This window comes from Sebastes umbrosus, chromosome 6, assembly GCF_015220745.1.
Source record: "Sebastes umbrosus isolate fSebUmb1 chromosome 6, fSebUmb1.pri, whole genome shotgun sequence".
Classification (NCBI taxonomy): Eukaryota; Metazoa; Chordata; class Actinopteri; order Perciformes; family Sebastidae; genus Sebastes; species Sebastes umbrosus.
Window position 1 is genome coordinate 33,505,318 of NC_051274.1, and position 15,897 is coordinate 33,521,214.

Sequence of the window (15,897 nt, forward strand, 5' to 3'; positions counted from 1 at the left end):
TTAAAACAAATTTGTGTTAACGTGTTATTATCACGTTAACTCTGACAGCCCTGACTTCAACATACATCCAGATCCAGTGACCTCGGTGACGGTGTATTCTGCGTTCTGACTGGCCTCTGTCACCCAGCACAACAGCTATGAGAGGCCACTTTCAATAAGCGAATAGACAGACAGAGAGAGAGAGAGAGAGAGAGAGAGAGGCAGAGTACAGGTCTATTGTGCAACATGTGTTTGTGCGTCTGACACAGGAGGGCAGTCTTTCAAAGCTTCCCTCCAGTCTGTGGAGGAGACCAGCTGACTGTTTAGTTGCACTGTACTCTCAGGTCTCGGCCTCGTCTTTAACGTAAATGGTCTCTAATAATGATGATAGTTTAATTTGCTTACTGGGGCGTGATTCCGTTCCTTCATCTTCGTCTGTGTCTGCTTCAACTTGAAGAAACCTGCCATCAGTGTGATCCTGACTTCTCTTTGCTCTCTGGCCTCTCTTACCTTTAAATTCCCAACTTTTTTTGCTCAAGTTCAAAAAGTCACTTCCATCTCCTGCCTCCTCCTTTCACCACCACCACTACATCACCTGTCCCTCCGTCACCCTTTTTTTTTTTTTGGCCAAGAATGCTCACGACTCCGGCATGAGCACCCGTCATAAGTGAAACGGGTCCAGAGTCAATATTTATCCAGGTTGTGCGTGAAGGTATCTGCCATTTCAGCACTTGCTGTGCCCCTTCAACAAACAACACGCAGCTCTGATGCTCATTGAAATTCCTCTCTATGTGTTCCTTCCCCCTGACACTTTCTTCCTTCCCTCTTCTTGCAATAAGCAGACTAATAGTTGTGTGACTGTGTGCGTCTTCATTAACTGGGGGTGGGGGGAGCGGGGTGGTCCTACAGAGGAAGTGGCGGCAAACCCCGGGAAGTGCTGTTGTTTTTGATGTGTTGCTGAAGTCCCACCCAGCCCCCAACTCCACCTCCACCACCCCCTCTTGGCTAGAGCTCCTATTAATCATCCTGTCAGTCCAGCAACACACACTTGCTTTGTCGCCACAGACGCACCACCACAACAAAACAAACAAATAAATAATGTAGCCGGTCACTGCCGGGCTGCAGGAGGCTAAAGAGAGAATGAGAAAATAATCTCTATGGAAATGGAAACGGTGCAGCAGAGCTGCCGGGTTTGTTTGCTACTTGCAGTGTTTGTGCTCCGCTCGTTGAAACCTTTATTGGCCTTTGTTGGGTCGTAGAGTGTTTGGTTGCTTTATGGTTTGTTTCCTATAGTGATGTCAGGCTCATAGTGTAAGTGTGCAGCTTGGCCTATGTTATTTTTTCCTCATGCTGGGAAGTCATCTGCTCCTGTTGGGAAAACTTGAAAATGTTCGCCATATGACATGAAGGAGTGCGTGTGTGTGTGCGTGGATGTGTGTGTGTGTGGATGTGTATCGGGTTGAGTTTTAGTCATTTTTGTGATTTGCTGAAATCCCTCTCAGTGCCCCCTTTGGACTGCGGGTCTGCGTACCTTGGCAGTGGAAACATATTACTGATCCATTTAGCCTGAGAATATCAACAAGACTAAGTAAGAGATGATAACTCTGCTACAGTCAGCAGCTTCTTTACCTGAATATACACTTGTGAATATGTCTCATCAATTATATGTCCACGCTGCACATGATTCAGATATTGATTTGGCGGAGAATGTGCTCTCCAGACCTGAGCTCTTCCCTTCCCTTCCCATCCCTCCTGCTAAGCGTTTCCACCACTATGAGTGAGCGTGTGTTGTGTCGTGGGGCCCCACTGTAGCCGGCTGCAGTGACGCCACTCCCCCACATACAGTCTTATAATACATCAGGGCTGCTTCAGTGGTTGGATGGAGACGTATGTGGGATCTGGATCCTCCGTATTCCTGAAAAGGAATTTTCATTTTCATTGGATTTAAAGTCGTGTACACAATATGCTTTCCGTTCAACTGGTTAAGTCGTGTACAACACCGCTGCTAAGCAATATTAACGTTACTGTCGGCATCTAGAAGACACAGAGGTTAACAATTTAGCAAACTAGCAAGTGGGTAAAATAATGCAGGAAATGCAAAGGCCATAATGACATAGAGGAGAAAGATGAGGCTGGTTGGGAATATCAACATTTTCCTCAGACATATTATAAAATTACGAAAAAAGACAATATACGACTAAAATTACAATATATTAACTTATTATGCGGCAAAAAATGTACTTCCATGGCCTCCGCCATTACTGACAACGTCAACAAACACGTCACAACTCTGAGCTTTCAGAAACTTTCCACTTACGAGGTTGTGAATATGACAAGAGGGGGGCGTTCTTATGGTGAACACGATAAACACGACGACATTTGAAGGAACCATCATTTTTAGTCATTTGGCACCCTGTCTTTCAGCTTTACATATTTTGTGTGTATTTCTTTCGTATGTGTGACTTTAAATCAGTTCGATTTTGAATGGCCGCTGTACTGTAGTGGCTAACATGTTCAGCCGTCATCCTCATCATCATAAATACATCTGGCCCTGCTTTTACAGCTATTGAACATGCCTGTATATTACTATTGATAACGTAACACACATTTGTCCATTGCACCTTGTAACTGCACATTTCCCTATAAGCCCCTCTATGTTATAAAAGACCAGTAGCAGTGAAAAAGAGTCCCTGTATGATGAGAACAAAACTCCAGATCAGATCTTTACTGGAGGCGAGAACACGAGTCTCAGGTTGGAAACCTTCAGGGGGGGGGTTTAATTTGTTTCAAAGATGAGAAGCAGAAATCCCAGAAGCTGGTGTGCTTCAAAGGGGCTGCTGAGAGGTGGCAGACGGCTCTCTGGAGTCCCAACCCACCAGCCCGCCGCCGTGCCAGGCTGCTGTGTAATGGACACTTGTGGGCTCGGCCCTGTTCTATCTGTCCACAGTGGTTAATGATAACATGCACCGCGGCCTCAGCACTTCATGCTGCCCGCATGAGCTTCATGTTGCCTGCCAGGTTGTGTGTATGTTCTTGGTGCTAATACTTCCGCCACCAGTGTTTGGTACTGGACTCATTCTGCATAATCGCTCACATCAACTTTAGCAAAGGGAATTGGTGTCTACAGCAGCCTTTATTTCTCTGATAATCACATTCATCACATTTACTGACCTTTTTTATTTTTTCATAGCCCCATATTTCACCTAAATGTAACACATTCTGGCTGGTTTTACGTTAAATTGTACCACAATTTCTTAGTGAATAAAATTCTAAATGAAACAGGGTCTTGTATATTTTCCTAAAATATTCATAGTTTTATTAATTTCTTTATTTTAATGAAAAATGAATTATGGTCTATCAGGAATCTTGGCCAGACTTTGTGAGAAATGATCATGTTTGCAATAATCCTGACAGTAGTTTTTGCATTTTTAGTTTTTCTGCAGAATCAATTTCAAGATTTCACTTTAGATGTATAATCTTATGATATTAAAGGAAATAGCTCCCAAATGCTGGATTTATTTTTCATTTTAAAAAGACTTTGGTGTCACAGATGTGAAAATGAAATAAGCTAAAATATAAAAACCTGTAACAAACTGAGGCCCAGAGGCCTTCAGGCCTGAGGACCATCCTGTATATAATATATCTCCTCCAGTACTATAAAGTCTGTATTGTTGCAGCAGGATTTCTCTGTATATGTGTCACTGGACTTAGTGCGTAAACTGTGCGCTCTTTGGCTGCTGTGTTTCTCCCTCCTGCAGCTCCAAACTAAAAGATTAACATTGTGATTCGCAGAGTCCCAGCAGACAGCGTGATTGATTACATCATATTAAGGTCATTTCTACATCGGGGTAATTTTCACTAGAAGCCTCCCGGCGATATTTTTAATGTGCATTTGTTTGTCGGCTCCTCGCTCCTCTGATCTGAAGGGAAATAGATGGAGACATTAACGAGCGATTAATTAAAAACAGCAGCAGTGATGACGGTGGACCGGGAGGCGGTCGGGAGGCGGTCGGGATGCTTGTGGTTGGATTTGTAGAATAATAATGATCTTTCTTTGAAATATTCGTTGGATGAAATTGTAATAAGAAATAAATATTCACGGATAATTTTCACTGGTGCCATTAAATATGATTTCAGATTTTTTTTATTCAGTTGTCACTGAAAATGAATCAGGCAGAATCATGAAAAAATAAAATAAAAAAATCAGACTCAAATGAAAAAAATGAAAAAAAATGTATTGGCTTGTGTTTGGTTTTGGTCGGATCGATAACAGGCAGTGAGTGAGTGTTTTAACTGAACTGACACATAATTAAACAATCAAATATGGGATTTTAATAAGTTTTATTAGCTAGAAGAATAATGCATAAAACCAATATATGTGTTGCCAAAATATTTGAATCGAAATCTCCAGGTTTACCTTCCTCTGTAGTTTGCATTTTTGCAAATTGTAAATGTATTTTAAATGAACCACAAACCCTCACACACACACACACACACACACACACACACACACACACACACACACACACACATATGTGCAACCTTTAGTATTCCGGCTTGTTTCTGCAGCTCTCCAGATGTGAGCTGCCTCCTGCAGTGTGTCTGTATATATCAGTCCAGTCGCTGGCCTCTAACCTCTTCCATATTCCTGCTGCTATCAGTAGTCTGTGTGTCTGACAGCGTGTTAACAACACTGCAAAAAGGCCCAGAAGAAACGTCTTGGATTAGCGGTCAGATTTCCACATATTCCCAGAGACGCACGAGGTCCTGAACCCAATTAATGGCTAATAATTACCAAGACAAACCCAGTATGAGCGCTGCTGCTGCTGCTGCTGCTGCAGGGAGGAGGAGGAGGAGGAGGAGGAGGTGGAGGTAATGGAGGAGGAGGAGGAAGAGGAGGAGGAGAGGAGGAGGAGGAGGGAGGAGGAGAAGGTGGAGGAGGAGGAGGATGTGAGATGAGGAGGAGAGGGAGAGGGAGGTAGAGGAGGAGGAGGGGGAGGTGGTGGAGGAGGAGGAGGATGAGAGGGAGGAGGAGGAGGAGGAAGAGGACGAGGAGGAGAAGGATGAGAGGGAGGAGGAGGAAGAGGAGAGGGAGGAGGAGGAAGAGGAGGAGGAGGAGGAGGAGGAAGAAGAGGAGGAGGAGGAAGAGAACGAGGAGGAGAAGGATGAGAGGGAGGAGGAGGAAGAGGAGGAGGAGGAGGAAGAGGAGGAGGAGGAGGAGGAAGAGGAGGAAGAGGAGGAGGAGGAGGAGGAGGAAGAGGAGGAGGAGGAGGAGCGGCCTGCTGGAACTAATACTATAGAAAGGAAACATTGATTACATTGATCAGCTGCTGGGATTTGTGCGTATCGATCTGTAAAGTGTTGGTGATGATTGTGTTCTTCATCTCTCTATTTGGAGATGATGTCCTGTGCGCATGAGCGCGTGTGCCTCCACTCCGAGTGCCGCAGCCGGTTACCGTATTTATCTCCCGTTACACGGACTGCGGCACAGTTGCAGTTAACAAATTTACAATGCTCACAAAAAGGCCCGCTGCGGCTCTTCTTTATTCTGATGTCCCCTCGGCTCGGCTCGGCCCGGCCCGCCTCATCCCGCGGGCTGGACCGCGAGGTGCTCCGTTTCACGTCCAGTATCTGATGTGCGCCGATGTTATCTGCGCGTAACGTCTAATCCAGAGACCCGGAGCCGGTTCCAGCGCGGATAAAGCTTCGGTTTCAGCCGCCTATACTGTGTGTGTGTGTGTGTGTGTGTGTGTGTGTGTGTGTGTGTGTGTGTGTGTGTGTGTGTGTGTGTGTGTGTGTGTGTGTGTGTGTGTGTGTGTGTGTGTGTGTGTGTGTGTGTGTGTGTGTGCGTGTGTTATGTGTGTGTGTGTGTTGTGTGTGTGAGGAGTGTACAGTCACCGCAGTCTGACAACACCAGTCCACAGTGTGATAAACTTCTGTAAAGGCCTATACCTCCACACCTCCACACCTCCACACTTGTCTTCATCATCAGGGCGCGCACCCAATAATTGATGATGATTGTGAGCAAAAATATGTTTATTTATTGTGGCGATTAATTTTGTTCGTATATCATTCTCATTATATTCATAAATCCATACTGATACCTATATTGTAGCCTAATCCATAAACAGTAGTCCTAATTTAAAGGTCCCATATCATGCTCGTTTTCAGGTTCATACTTTATATTTTGGGTTTCTACTAGAACATGTTTACATGCTTTAATGTTCAAAAAAAATATATTTTCCTCCTACTGTCAGCCTGAATATACCTGTATTTACCTTCTCTGTCTGAAACGCTCCGTTTTAGCGCATTTTGACGAAATTGCAACAGAATTGCGTTGCTAGGCAACAGCTTGGTTCCATGTTTACTTCCGGTCAGCTGATGTTATTCACATAAACACTGCAACCAGGAATAAACTGGGACACATTTAGAATGTTTACATTTAAAATTGTGTAAAGGGTCTAAATATTGTATATTCGTGACATCACAAATGGGCAGAAATCCTGACAGCTTGTTTGAAATGCAGAGTTTCTGAATACGGGCTGTGTGTATTTCCCTGTGGACTGAGTGTTTCGATACTTTCACAGTATTTATATAGGATTTAAGATGCTTTACAATAAAAAAACATGAAAATCTCTTTTTTTATAATATGGGACCTTTAATAATTTGCCTGAAAGATCGATTATCCAGGTATATGCGCATGCCTGTTGGTTGCTTTTGGTTGTACATAAAGTGTTATTTGTTGTTATATTATATTATTTGCAATATTTGCATGTTCTTTTTTTTGAGAACCAGCTCACCTGTATGGGTCCACGGTCAGTTCAGCTCAGCTCAGGTGATGTGATCGCTTCATCAATATGAGATTAAGGAAATTGAGCCGATTTGACGCCAATCGTGTCCTTTATTTACATTGTATAAAACCCGCCAAACAATTAGTCTATACACAAACACATGAGTAGGCCTGAGTGCACGCGGAAGGAGGCCTGTATGCGATATAGGAGCCGTGGAGACAAATATCTGGACATGTAGGCCTGCAAACAATGCCGTCTACAGACGGGGATATGTGCAGATTACCTGCAGCAGAGGTCGCACTGTGGAGGCACAGGTGAGGCGTTATAACAATAAGGGCATAATAATAATAAACTAATGATAAAGGCCGTATTCATTTTATTAAACTGGATCGTTTTGTTTTTGTTTGTTTGTTAACTGATAATGAACGTGCCTCTCCAGTTTAATTAGAGGGATTAATAAAGCGAGAGGGATCCTGTGTAGCTGATTTAGCAGCAGCAGTAACATCAGAGCAGCAGCAGCATGCAGCAGTAACAGTAACAGCAGCAGCAGCATGTTGCAGCATTGCAGCAGCAGCATGCAGCATTGCAGCAGCAGTATGCAGCATTGCAGCAGCAGCATGCAGCATTGCAGCAGCAGTATGCAGCATGCAGCAGCAGCAGCAGTAGTAGTTGTAGCAGCAGTATGCAGCAGTATGCAGCAGCAGCAGCATCATGCAGCAGCAGCAGTATGCAACAGCAGCAGCGTTTAGCAGCAGCAGCAGTATGCAGCAGTATGCAGCAGCAGTAGCATCATGCAGCAGCAGTATGCAGCAGCAGCAGCGTTTAGCAGCAGCAGCAGTATGCAGCAGCAGTAGCATCATGCAGCAGCAGCAGTATGCAGCAGCAGCAGCGTTTAGCAGCAGCAGCAGTATGCAGCAGCAGCAGCGTTTAGCAGCAGCAGCAGTATGCAGCAGCAGCAGCATCATGCAGCAGCAGCAGTATGCAGCAGCAGCAGCGTTTAGCAGCAGCAGCAGTATGCAGCAGCAGCAGCGTTTAGCAGCAGCAGCAGTATGCAGCAGCAGCAGCATCATGCAGCAGCAGCAGTATGCAGCAGCAGCAGCGTTTAGCAGCAGCAGCACACCTATCTTCCTTCATGCGCTCCCTCCAGCCGCAGGACAAAAGAGAGAGCGAGAGAGAAAGAGAGAGAGAGGAGAGAAAAAAAAAAGGCACATTTCTGGAAAGCAAATCCTCCAAAACCTGCGATCTTTTCCTGCGCAGCCGTTCTCCGTTCTCCGTTCTCCGTTCTCCGTTCTCCGTTCTCCGTTCTCCGTTCTCCGTTCTCCGTTTCCACAAACCCGTTAAAAAGGTCGATGTTGAAATGACGCAGAAAAGTATTTCCCAGCGGGCCCGAGTCGGAGAGAGCAACACTTTTCTTTTTGCACGCGCTGTAATCACAGTTAATTGCTCCTTTAAGAAGGTGTTGCACCATGTGAAATCATTCTGTCCGAGAAATAGATCCAGAGGCCTGAACCGGCTCTGAACCGGCTCTGAACCGGCTCTGAACCGGCTGATGGAAATCATTTTGGGGGGAAGGTTCTGCTGAATGCAATTTTTTTTTTCGGTTTCCCTCTGAATGACTGGAGCTGGATGAAGGACGCGGTATCGATAGAGCCGATCGATTAAGACGATGGATTATTGATATCTTGTCGCCACGCTTCCTTCAGACACCGAGGAATAAACAGAACCTCTGTGCACCGCTGTTATTCACATAATGTAGTATTTGTTTATCGAACTGTTTCTCTGTGTTTTGTCCCTCTTCTCTCTGACTTCTCCTGACTTTAGAAATATATAATAATAATAATAATAATAATAATAATACACTTATTTATATAGCACTTCTCAAAACAGATGTTACAAAGTGCTTCACAAGACAATAAAATCAGATAAATAAAGTAAAAGATATGGCAACTATGGTAACTACATATAACTGTATTTGAACTAAATCTGTTTTTAAATATCTGTAATCCGGTGGCCACCTCCTGACACCTCACACTCCCTATATGCATGGGTATAAAAGCATGCTTCACACGCTTCCAATAAAATGACCCTCCTGGTGCCAGGACAAACTCCAGATATACAGATAATGTATGCTAATTACTGCTGATTATTATTGATTAATGATTCATTTTAGTGCAACTCATGGGAAAACATCCCACGGCAATTTCTGTCCAATATAGACTTGCAGACGTGTTTGATGAACTCGAGCCTTTATTCAAATCAATTGTCGTTCCACGTGCATTATAATGAGCAACAAGCTGCAAGAAAAACCAAAGAAATATCAGGCGACTTATTTTGCAGAGGATTCGTGCCAATTTAATGTTCAGCAAAAGCAAGAAATAATAATAATAATGCAAATAAATAATAATGCATAAGGATTATTATTATTTATGCATTGGATTTGAAAAGTATCCCATAACAGTTTGGAGTGATTAGTGTGCAGAGAGTTGATCTCCCAGCAGACTGCAGTTGCTCCATCACCACCGCTCTTTAATAGGCTCCAACATAGAGCCGCCTTTATTCAGCCAAACTAGACGGGAACCAGTCCCACATGACAGGGAGGCTAAAGGCCCAGACCAGCCTGCCACCGTCACTCAAACTGGACGCTATTATTATTATAGATAATAAAATATAAAATAAATATATTGTAATATTCACAGCTTTTTACCAAGCCTCCTTTTGTTTCCTTTTAGAAGTTATTAATTAATATTTACAAAAATATACAACGTTAATTTAGCAATACAATATTATTTAAAGAAATAATAATAATAATAATGACACCAATAATAATGATAATAATAATACTAATAATTATTATTATTATTATTATACTAATAATTGTAATAATAATGATAAAAATACTAACAACAATTACGAGTATTATTATAATTATTATAATTATTATTATTTCGTAAACATAAAATATATTACACATTTGAAATAATAATAATAATAATAATGACACCAATAATAATAATTATTATTTTTATTATACTAATAATTGTAATAATAATTATACAATTACGAGTATTATTATAATTATTATAATTATTATTATTTCGTAACCATAAAATATACTACACATTTGAAATAATGCAAAGTAGTTACAATAAGATTAATAAATGGGGTAATAAAATGTGCCCACAATTTGCCTAATAAATACAGTAAATGGCCTAAATTTCAACTTCAATATTAACATAAAAGTTAGTAAAAAACAAATATTGCTGTATAATTATGTACCTGTCCGATATTTGTGTTTTAATAAATACAATTTTGGTAAATAACAAAACAAAAAAAATTACCTTGCAGTCCGTCAGGCTTCATCAGACTGCTGGATCTCCTCGTGCCTGCAGGAAGCAAACAAACAAACAAACAAACAAACAAACAAACAAACAAACAGGTGCAAAGCAAAAGTCACATCGTTACTCACAAAGAGAGAAAGTGTTCCGTCTGTCCACCTTCGTTCAGGTGACTTTACTGCAGCACAGTCGCGCTCTAACAGCGAACACAACAAACAACGTCTCCAAGAAATAACTGCTGCAAGTTACAAATGTGAACATTGAGGAGGAAAGAAAGAATAAAAAAGCCTTTATAGGTTTATACGGACTCTGCTGCTGGAGGCTCCATGCGTGCGTCAAACAGCTGCTGGCCGCTGCTTGTCCAGAGGGCAACACGGTTTACACACACACACACGCGCGCGCGCGCGCGCGCGCACACATGCACACGCACACTACCAAGTCCTAGTCTGTAAAGTGCAGCTCCAATCGAGTCTTGCACCTCTTACTTCTGCATGTGCATTAATGAAGTTATAAATAACCTTCTGCAACTCGAGCACTTTTTGGCACAATCAACACAAAGTTTTCTGTAAGTCTGTAAATCCACAAAGGCAATTATATCTAACTCTCTCTCTGGTACCTGATTGTTTGCACACCGGCAATATTTGCACTATCTGTTTTATATCATGTTTATTTTTGTTTATTTTGTATATTGTATATTTGTAGAATTTCAAATTTTTATTCTTATTTTATTCTAACGTTTTTTTTTATCTTATTATTTTTATTATTATACTGTTTAACTTGCAACCAACAAAACCAAAGCAAATTCCTAGTGTATACCTCTTACACCTGGCAATAAACACCATTCTGATTCTGATTCTGATTTCAACATGTTATGACAAAAATATAAATATGAGAAAAAAAATACAAAATAAAATAATCATATAGTAATAACAATATTTTTTTTAACATTATATGACAAAAATATAAATATGAGAACATATTTAATAATAAAATAATCATATAGTAATAATGATAATAATAATAATGATAATAATAATAAATCAGGTTAATTTCCATATTCTAATAGGACCTTGACCTCACCATACCTCACTGTGTCCATGCACCGCCGGTTGGAGAAAACCAAGTTGTCGCTGTTAAAGGGGTAAAAATCCGAGGTGGTGCTGGCAGGAGCTGAATGGGTTTGGGTGGGTGGGTTGGGGGTGAGGAGGGGGACGAGAGGGTGAGGGGATGGCAAAGGGGGGAGGGAGGGAAGGTGAGATGTTGAGGAGAGAGCAGGAGGAGGAGGAAGAGGAGGAGGGGAAGAGATAAGTGATCTAAAGGAGAGACGATAGGACAAAAAAAAAGTGATGATGATGATGAATACATTGGAAAGTTTTTTGGCCCCGGCGAGGGTGTCAGATTGAATGTCCTGTGCGCATGTGCGAAGGTGTCCAAACTGACAATGCTGGTGAGATGAAGATAGTGTTGTTGCTGCTTCTGGGCTCACGGAGGACGACGAGAGGAATCTACAAGCCGACAAGATGAGATCCAAGGCGAGGGCGAGAAAACTGGCCAAAAGTAGGTCTTCTGTTTTTACGCGCTGCTGGTTGTAGAGATGTCCAAATGTGTCCTTGTCCATTTGTCATATCCTTTAAGAAGAGAGGAGGTGGGAGACGAGTCTTTGTCCATGAGTTCAACTTTTCTGCTAGAAAATGTGTCCAGCCTCGGTCTGTCTGTGTTGCACGCTGCGGTTCTTGGCTTCGTTGGTTTCTCTCAGTGTCACAAAGTTTCATGTGTGATGAGAGAAAAACGCCGCTGGTGCTTTTAGTTGTTTCTTTCTGGAGGCGCACATAAAAACATTTAAAATCTGAGCTCCATGTTGTTGTAATTTGCTATTTTTTCGGGTGTCGGAGGCTCCGATTCGTTTCCCTGAAAGTTACCGAGAAAAGTTGTCGGAACGGATAGTAACTTTTTTTTATTCCAAGTCTTGTGAAATCATATTCCCGGCTTTAGAAATAGTGGGCGCTGTGGCACCGCTGCTCTGCTTCATGCTGCTCACACTGCAGCGCGCTCCTTCTCTCTCCATGCTGCACTATGGAGACGCCAACATGTGAATTTAACACAGAAACACTCATATTTTAATGCAGATTTTTGTGTGTGTAGTCGATCCCACTTTGAGCCCAGCTGAAGGTATCTCTCCTCCGGTAACTCGGTGCACAGTTCGGACTGCTTGCAGACTGGTTCCTCCTCCAGGGAATGCCAATCAATAATGCGTCTTGTGCAAGAAAAGAAAGCGTCCATAGTAGCACTGTACTGAGAGGACTGCTGCTGCAGCGTCACACGGAAAACATGCATGTATTGAGTTTTGTGAATCAGAATCAGAATGGTGTTTATTGCCAGGTGTAAGAGGTATACACTAGGAATTTGCTTTGGTGTTGTTGGTGCAAGTTAAACAGTATAATAACAAAAGAATAGATAAAAACGTTAGAATAAAATAATAAGAAAAAAATGTAGAACATAATTAGGCCTACTTTGTTGTTGGAAATTGAGTTTATTGTTTAACATTTAGTTTATTGTTGGTGGGTTCATTTATCAGTCGCCTGTTTTTTTGTTTTTTTTAACTCCTGCATGAATGCACTTTGTTTTCTCTCCAGCTAATTATGTGGGTCAGTCTGCTTTTCATCCACAATTAATGTGAAAGAGCATTTCTTAACTCGCTTTATATGGAGGCCTCATGTCTTATAATATGTTGGTTATATTTTATCCTCAGTGAGTTTCGATTTGTAGGAGTTTTATGGAAATGCAGAAGCTAAAACACAGGACATATTTAACCGTGTATGCATTTTTTTTAATTAAAAAAAAATGATTTAAAAATAAACCTGTTTATGTGCTTGAGTGCATGTTTTTACAGGCCTTTAAAAACTTTGTGACTTTGCCAAAAGCCACTGGCCCTTTTAATCCAACGTGAACCTCGAGCTTCATATCAAGCTTTAAAAAAAAACAAAAACTTTTTATTTATTTACATTTCTGACTTTAAGGGAAATAAATATGTGCACAGCTATTAAATTATTTAAAATGAGCTACTTTTTTAGAAATGCTAACTACATCTGATATTATTAAATGTCCAGTAAGGGTTTCAGCTCACACAGATAAATAATAAGAGTACAGGTTTTTTTGTAGTCGTGTTTTTGTTCTTCTTCTTCTTCTTGCATGTTCTGCATGGTGGTTGGTGCACAGGGATCAAGTTCATGTCTATAAGTTAAAGACAAAAGAAAGAAAAAAAAAGGAATGAAAAGCTAAATGGGAGCTACTTTGTGAAAATACTTTTTTTATTTTATTGTGCTATAAAGTGATTACAAAACAAGTGAAGACATGTGCAGGGACATATATATACAAAAAGACCAAAATATATTATACAGAGAAAGACAAATAACAAAGTACAAAAACAAAACAAAACTAAAACAACACAAGGATACAAGCAGGTTGAAGAATGTGTGTTTGTGTGTGTGTGTGTGTGTGTGTGTGTGTGTGTGTGTGTGATGTGGATAATGTGTGTGTGTTTGTTTCATTGAATGAGGCTAGATGGTATATCTATATATGACATATATCTACTCTTAAACACATACAGACATCTTTCCTTTTATGTGTAGAGCATAGGGGGGACAAAAACAAAATAAATGAGTAATATATATATATATATAATACAGTATATACACATACACATATATATATATATATATTAGTAATATGAATAATAATAAAGATGATGATGATTTGTTTGTGAAAATACTTCAACATGTCGAGGGTCCTGCTTCCAGCGCGTAATTGCCCTCGGTCTTGATCTCTAAACAGCCTCGATAGTCTGTTGATCCGGCTGCTAATGAACACAAATACCTGCAGCTTTGGAGCCTCAGCAGCGTTTAGCAGCAGCTCAGAGGCCTCAGCTCGGCTCGGTTGTGTTGCAGCAGCAGAGAGAGAGAACCAGAGAACCGGAGAACCAGAGAACCAGAGAACCAGAGCAGCGTTATTCTTAACATTCAAAAGGCCCACAACTTCTGCATGCTTCGCGTGGGAGTTTATTCCACCCTTATTATTTTTTTTTCGCTCTTTTTTTTTCTGCAGCTTTAGTGAAACTCTCTCCTGTTGTAGGCCCACAGCTAAACATATCACCACCAGCTGCTTTATCAGGTTTTTTTTTATTATTATTAATAATATATATTTTCTTTCTGTCTGCACACACAAGGCCACGACTCTGTATAGGCTCTCCTCATGTATGCATGAATATATGAATATATGTGTGTGTTCTTGATTCGTTTGCAGTCCTTCTGGTTTGTTTACTTTGGGGTCAGGATTAACTGTTGGTGTGTGTTTGGATTTTAATGTGATATCAGCCTCACAGGTGGGCTTTAAAATTACATTTAATATTAATTATTATATATTATAATATTATTATATTATTATATATTATAATATTTAAATATTAACATTACATTTCTTGCTCTGGTCCCCAGCATTTTGTTTATTATTGAATTTCTTATACAGAGTTTAATTGTATTTTTAATTTTATCTGAACCAATAAAATAGTTCTATTAAATCGTATTTAAGAACTTTAAACATGCACTATATCTTCAACCATCTTGGACTCTAACCACTGACGCACTTTACACTATACATCCTATTTACCACTCTATATACTGCACATATGCACATATTACATTTATTTATTGCACATATTATTATATATTATATATTTTCCCACATTTTAAAATAAAGACACCACATCTCATTTATCCAAGATTTTGATATGAGACTTGGCCTCTTGTTATCTTAACAACTAAAGAATCGATCAGGCAGTCTGAGAACACAGCAGTGACACAGGGACAATGAATTTGCGTGTTGGCACCTGGAGGTGTATTATTTGATATCTGTTGTGTATATTTCTGTGTGCTACAGAGTTCTGTTTTTTTAATTGGATTTGGATCAATTAAAGCCTCCAGTTGAGGGTGTGTGTTTTTTTTTTTTTTAACCAGGTATATTTCGGTGCTCAGGTGAGACGCGCGCGCACATAAACAGCCGCTCTGCTGCTGCGCGCTATAACGTCTCCACATATAGAAATAGATTTAAAATAGAAACAGTTTGGAAACAGGAAGACTCTGCACTGATTGTGACCGCAACTTACACACGTCATTGATTTTCTAAACTCAGTTAGTGTGGCCGTCTGCATTATCAGGTCAATAAAATGAAAAAGGTAAAAGAGCCACGCGGGACTTTTTTTTTTTTTTTTATCACCTGATTTTTTTTTTTTTTGTTGCTGATTTTGCACAAAATGCCCCCCTCCCCCCTCTCCTTATAGCACACCGGTTCTGATTGTTCCCCCTCTCGTTCACTCCTATATATATATATACTAATTGGCAGATATCCTATTGATCTTTGTGTTAAATGCCCCTTATTATTATTATTATTATTATTACTATTACTAGATGGACTCCCAGTCATGAACTTGGCCTGGCTCAACAGCTTCTGATGTTTTGACAGAAGTAATAAAACCCAACCCATAACACTTTAAAACCAACAATGGTAGCTATGTTGAACTTCTGGCTAAACGTTCAGGGTCCTGTGCATGCTCTCATGTATTACTGCTATATGCAGCTGTAATGTGTGTGTCAGATAGCACACCGGCCATGTTCACAGATTAGAGCCTGGACATAAAAATGATAGGATCATCAAAAGGAAGTGACATGCAATGTCAGTGTATAGTGACATTTAACAGTGACACTGATGTTTTTATGTAGCTTTATGAAACTCTAAATCTC

General features: G+C 40.6%; 1 protein-coding gene across 8 annotated transcripts in view; it reads left to right on the forward strand.

Annotated features, from left to right (window-relative positions):
• The window catches only part of prdm16 (PR domain containing 16), a 337,870-nt gene that overhangs the window by 74,387 nt on the left and 247,586 nt on the right, over positions 1-15,897 (forward strand). Inside the window, exon 1 of one of the 8 annotated variants that reach the window (XM_037772556.1) lies at positions 11,143-11,662. The exons of the other annotated variants lie outside the window; for them this stretch is intronic. Coding sequence (XP_037628484.1) covers positions 11,626-11,662 — 37 coding nt within the window. The 5' untranslated portion in view covers positions 11,143-11,625. Of the gene's footprint in view, positions 1-11,142; positions 11,663-15,897 lie in introns of those variants that run through there. 8 annotated transcript variants of the gene reach the window in all.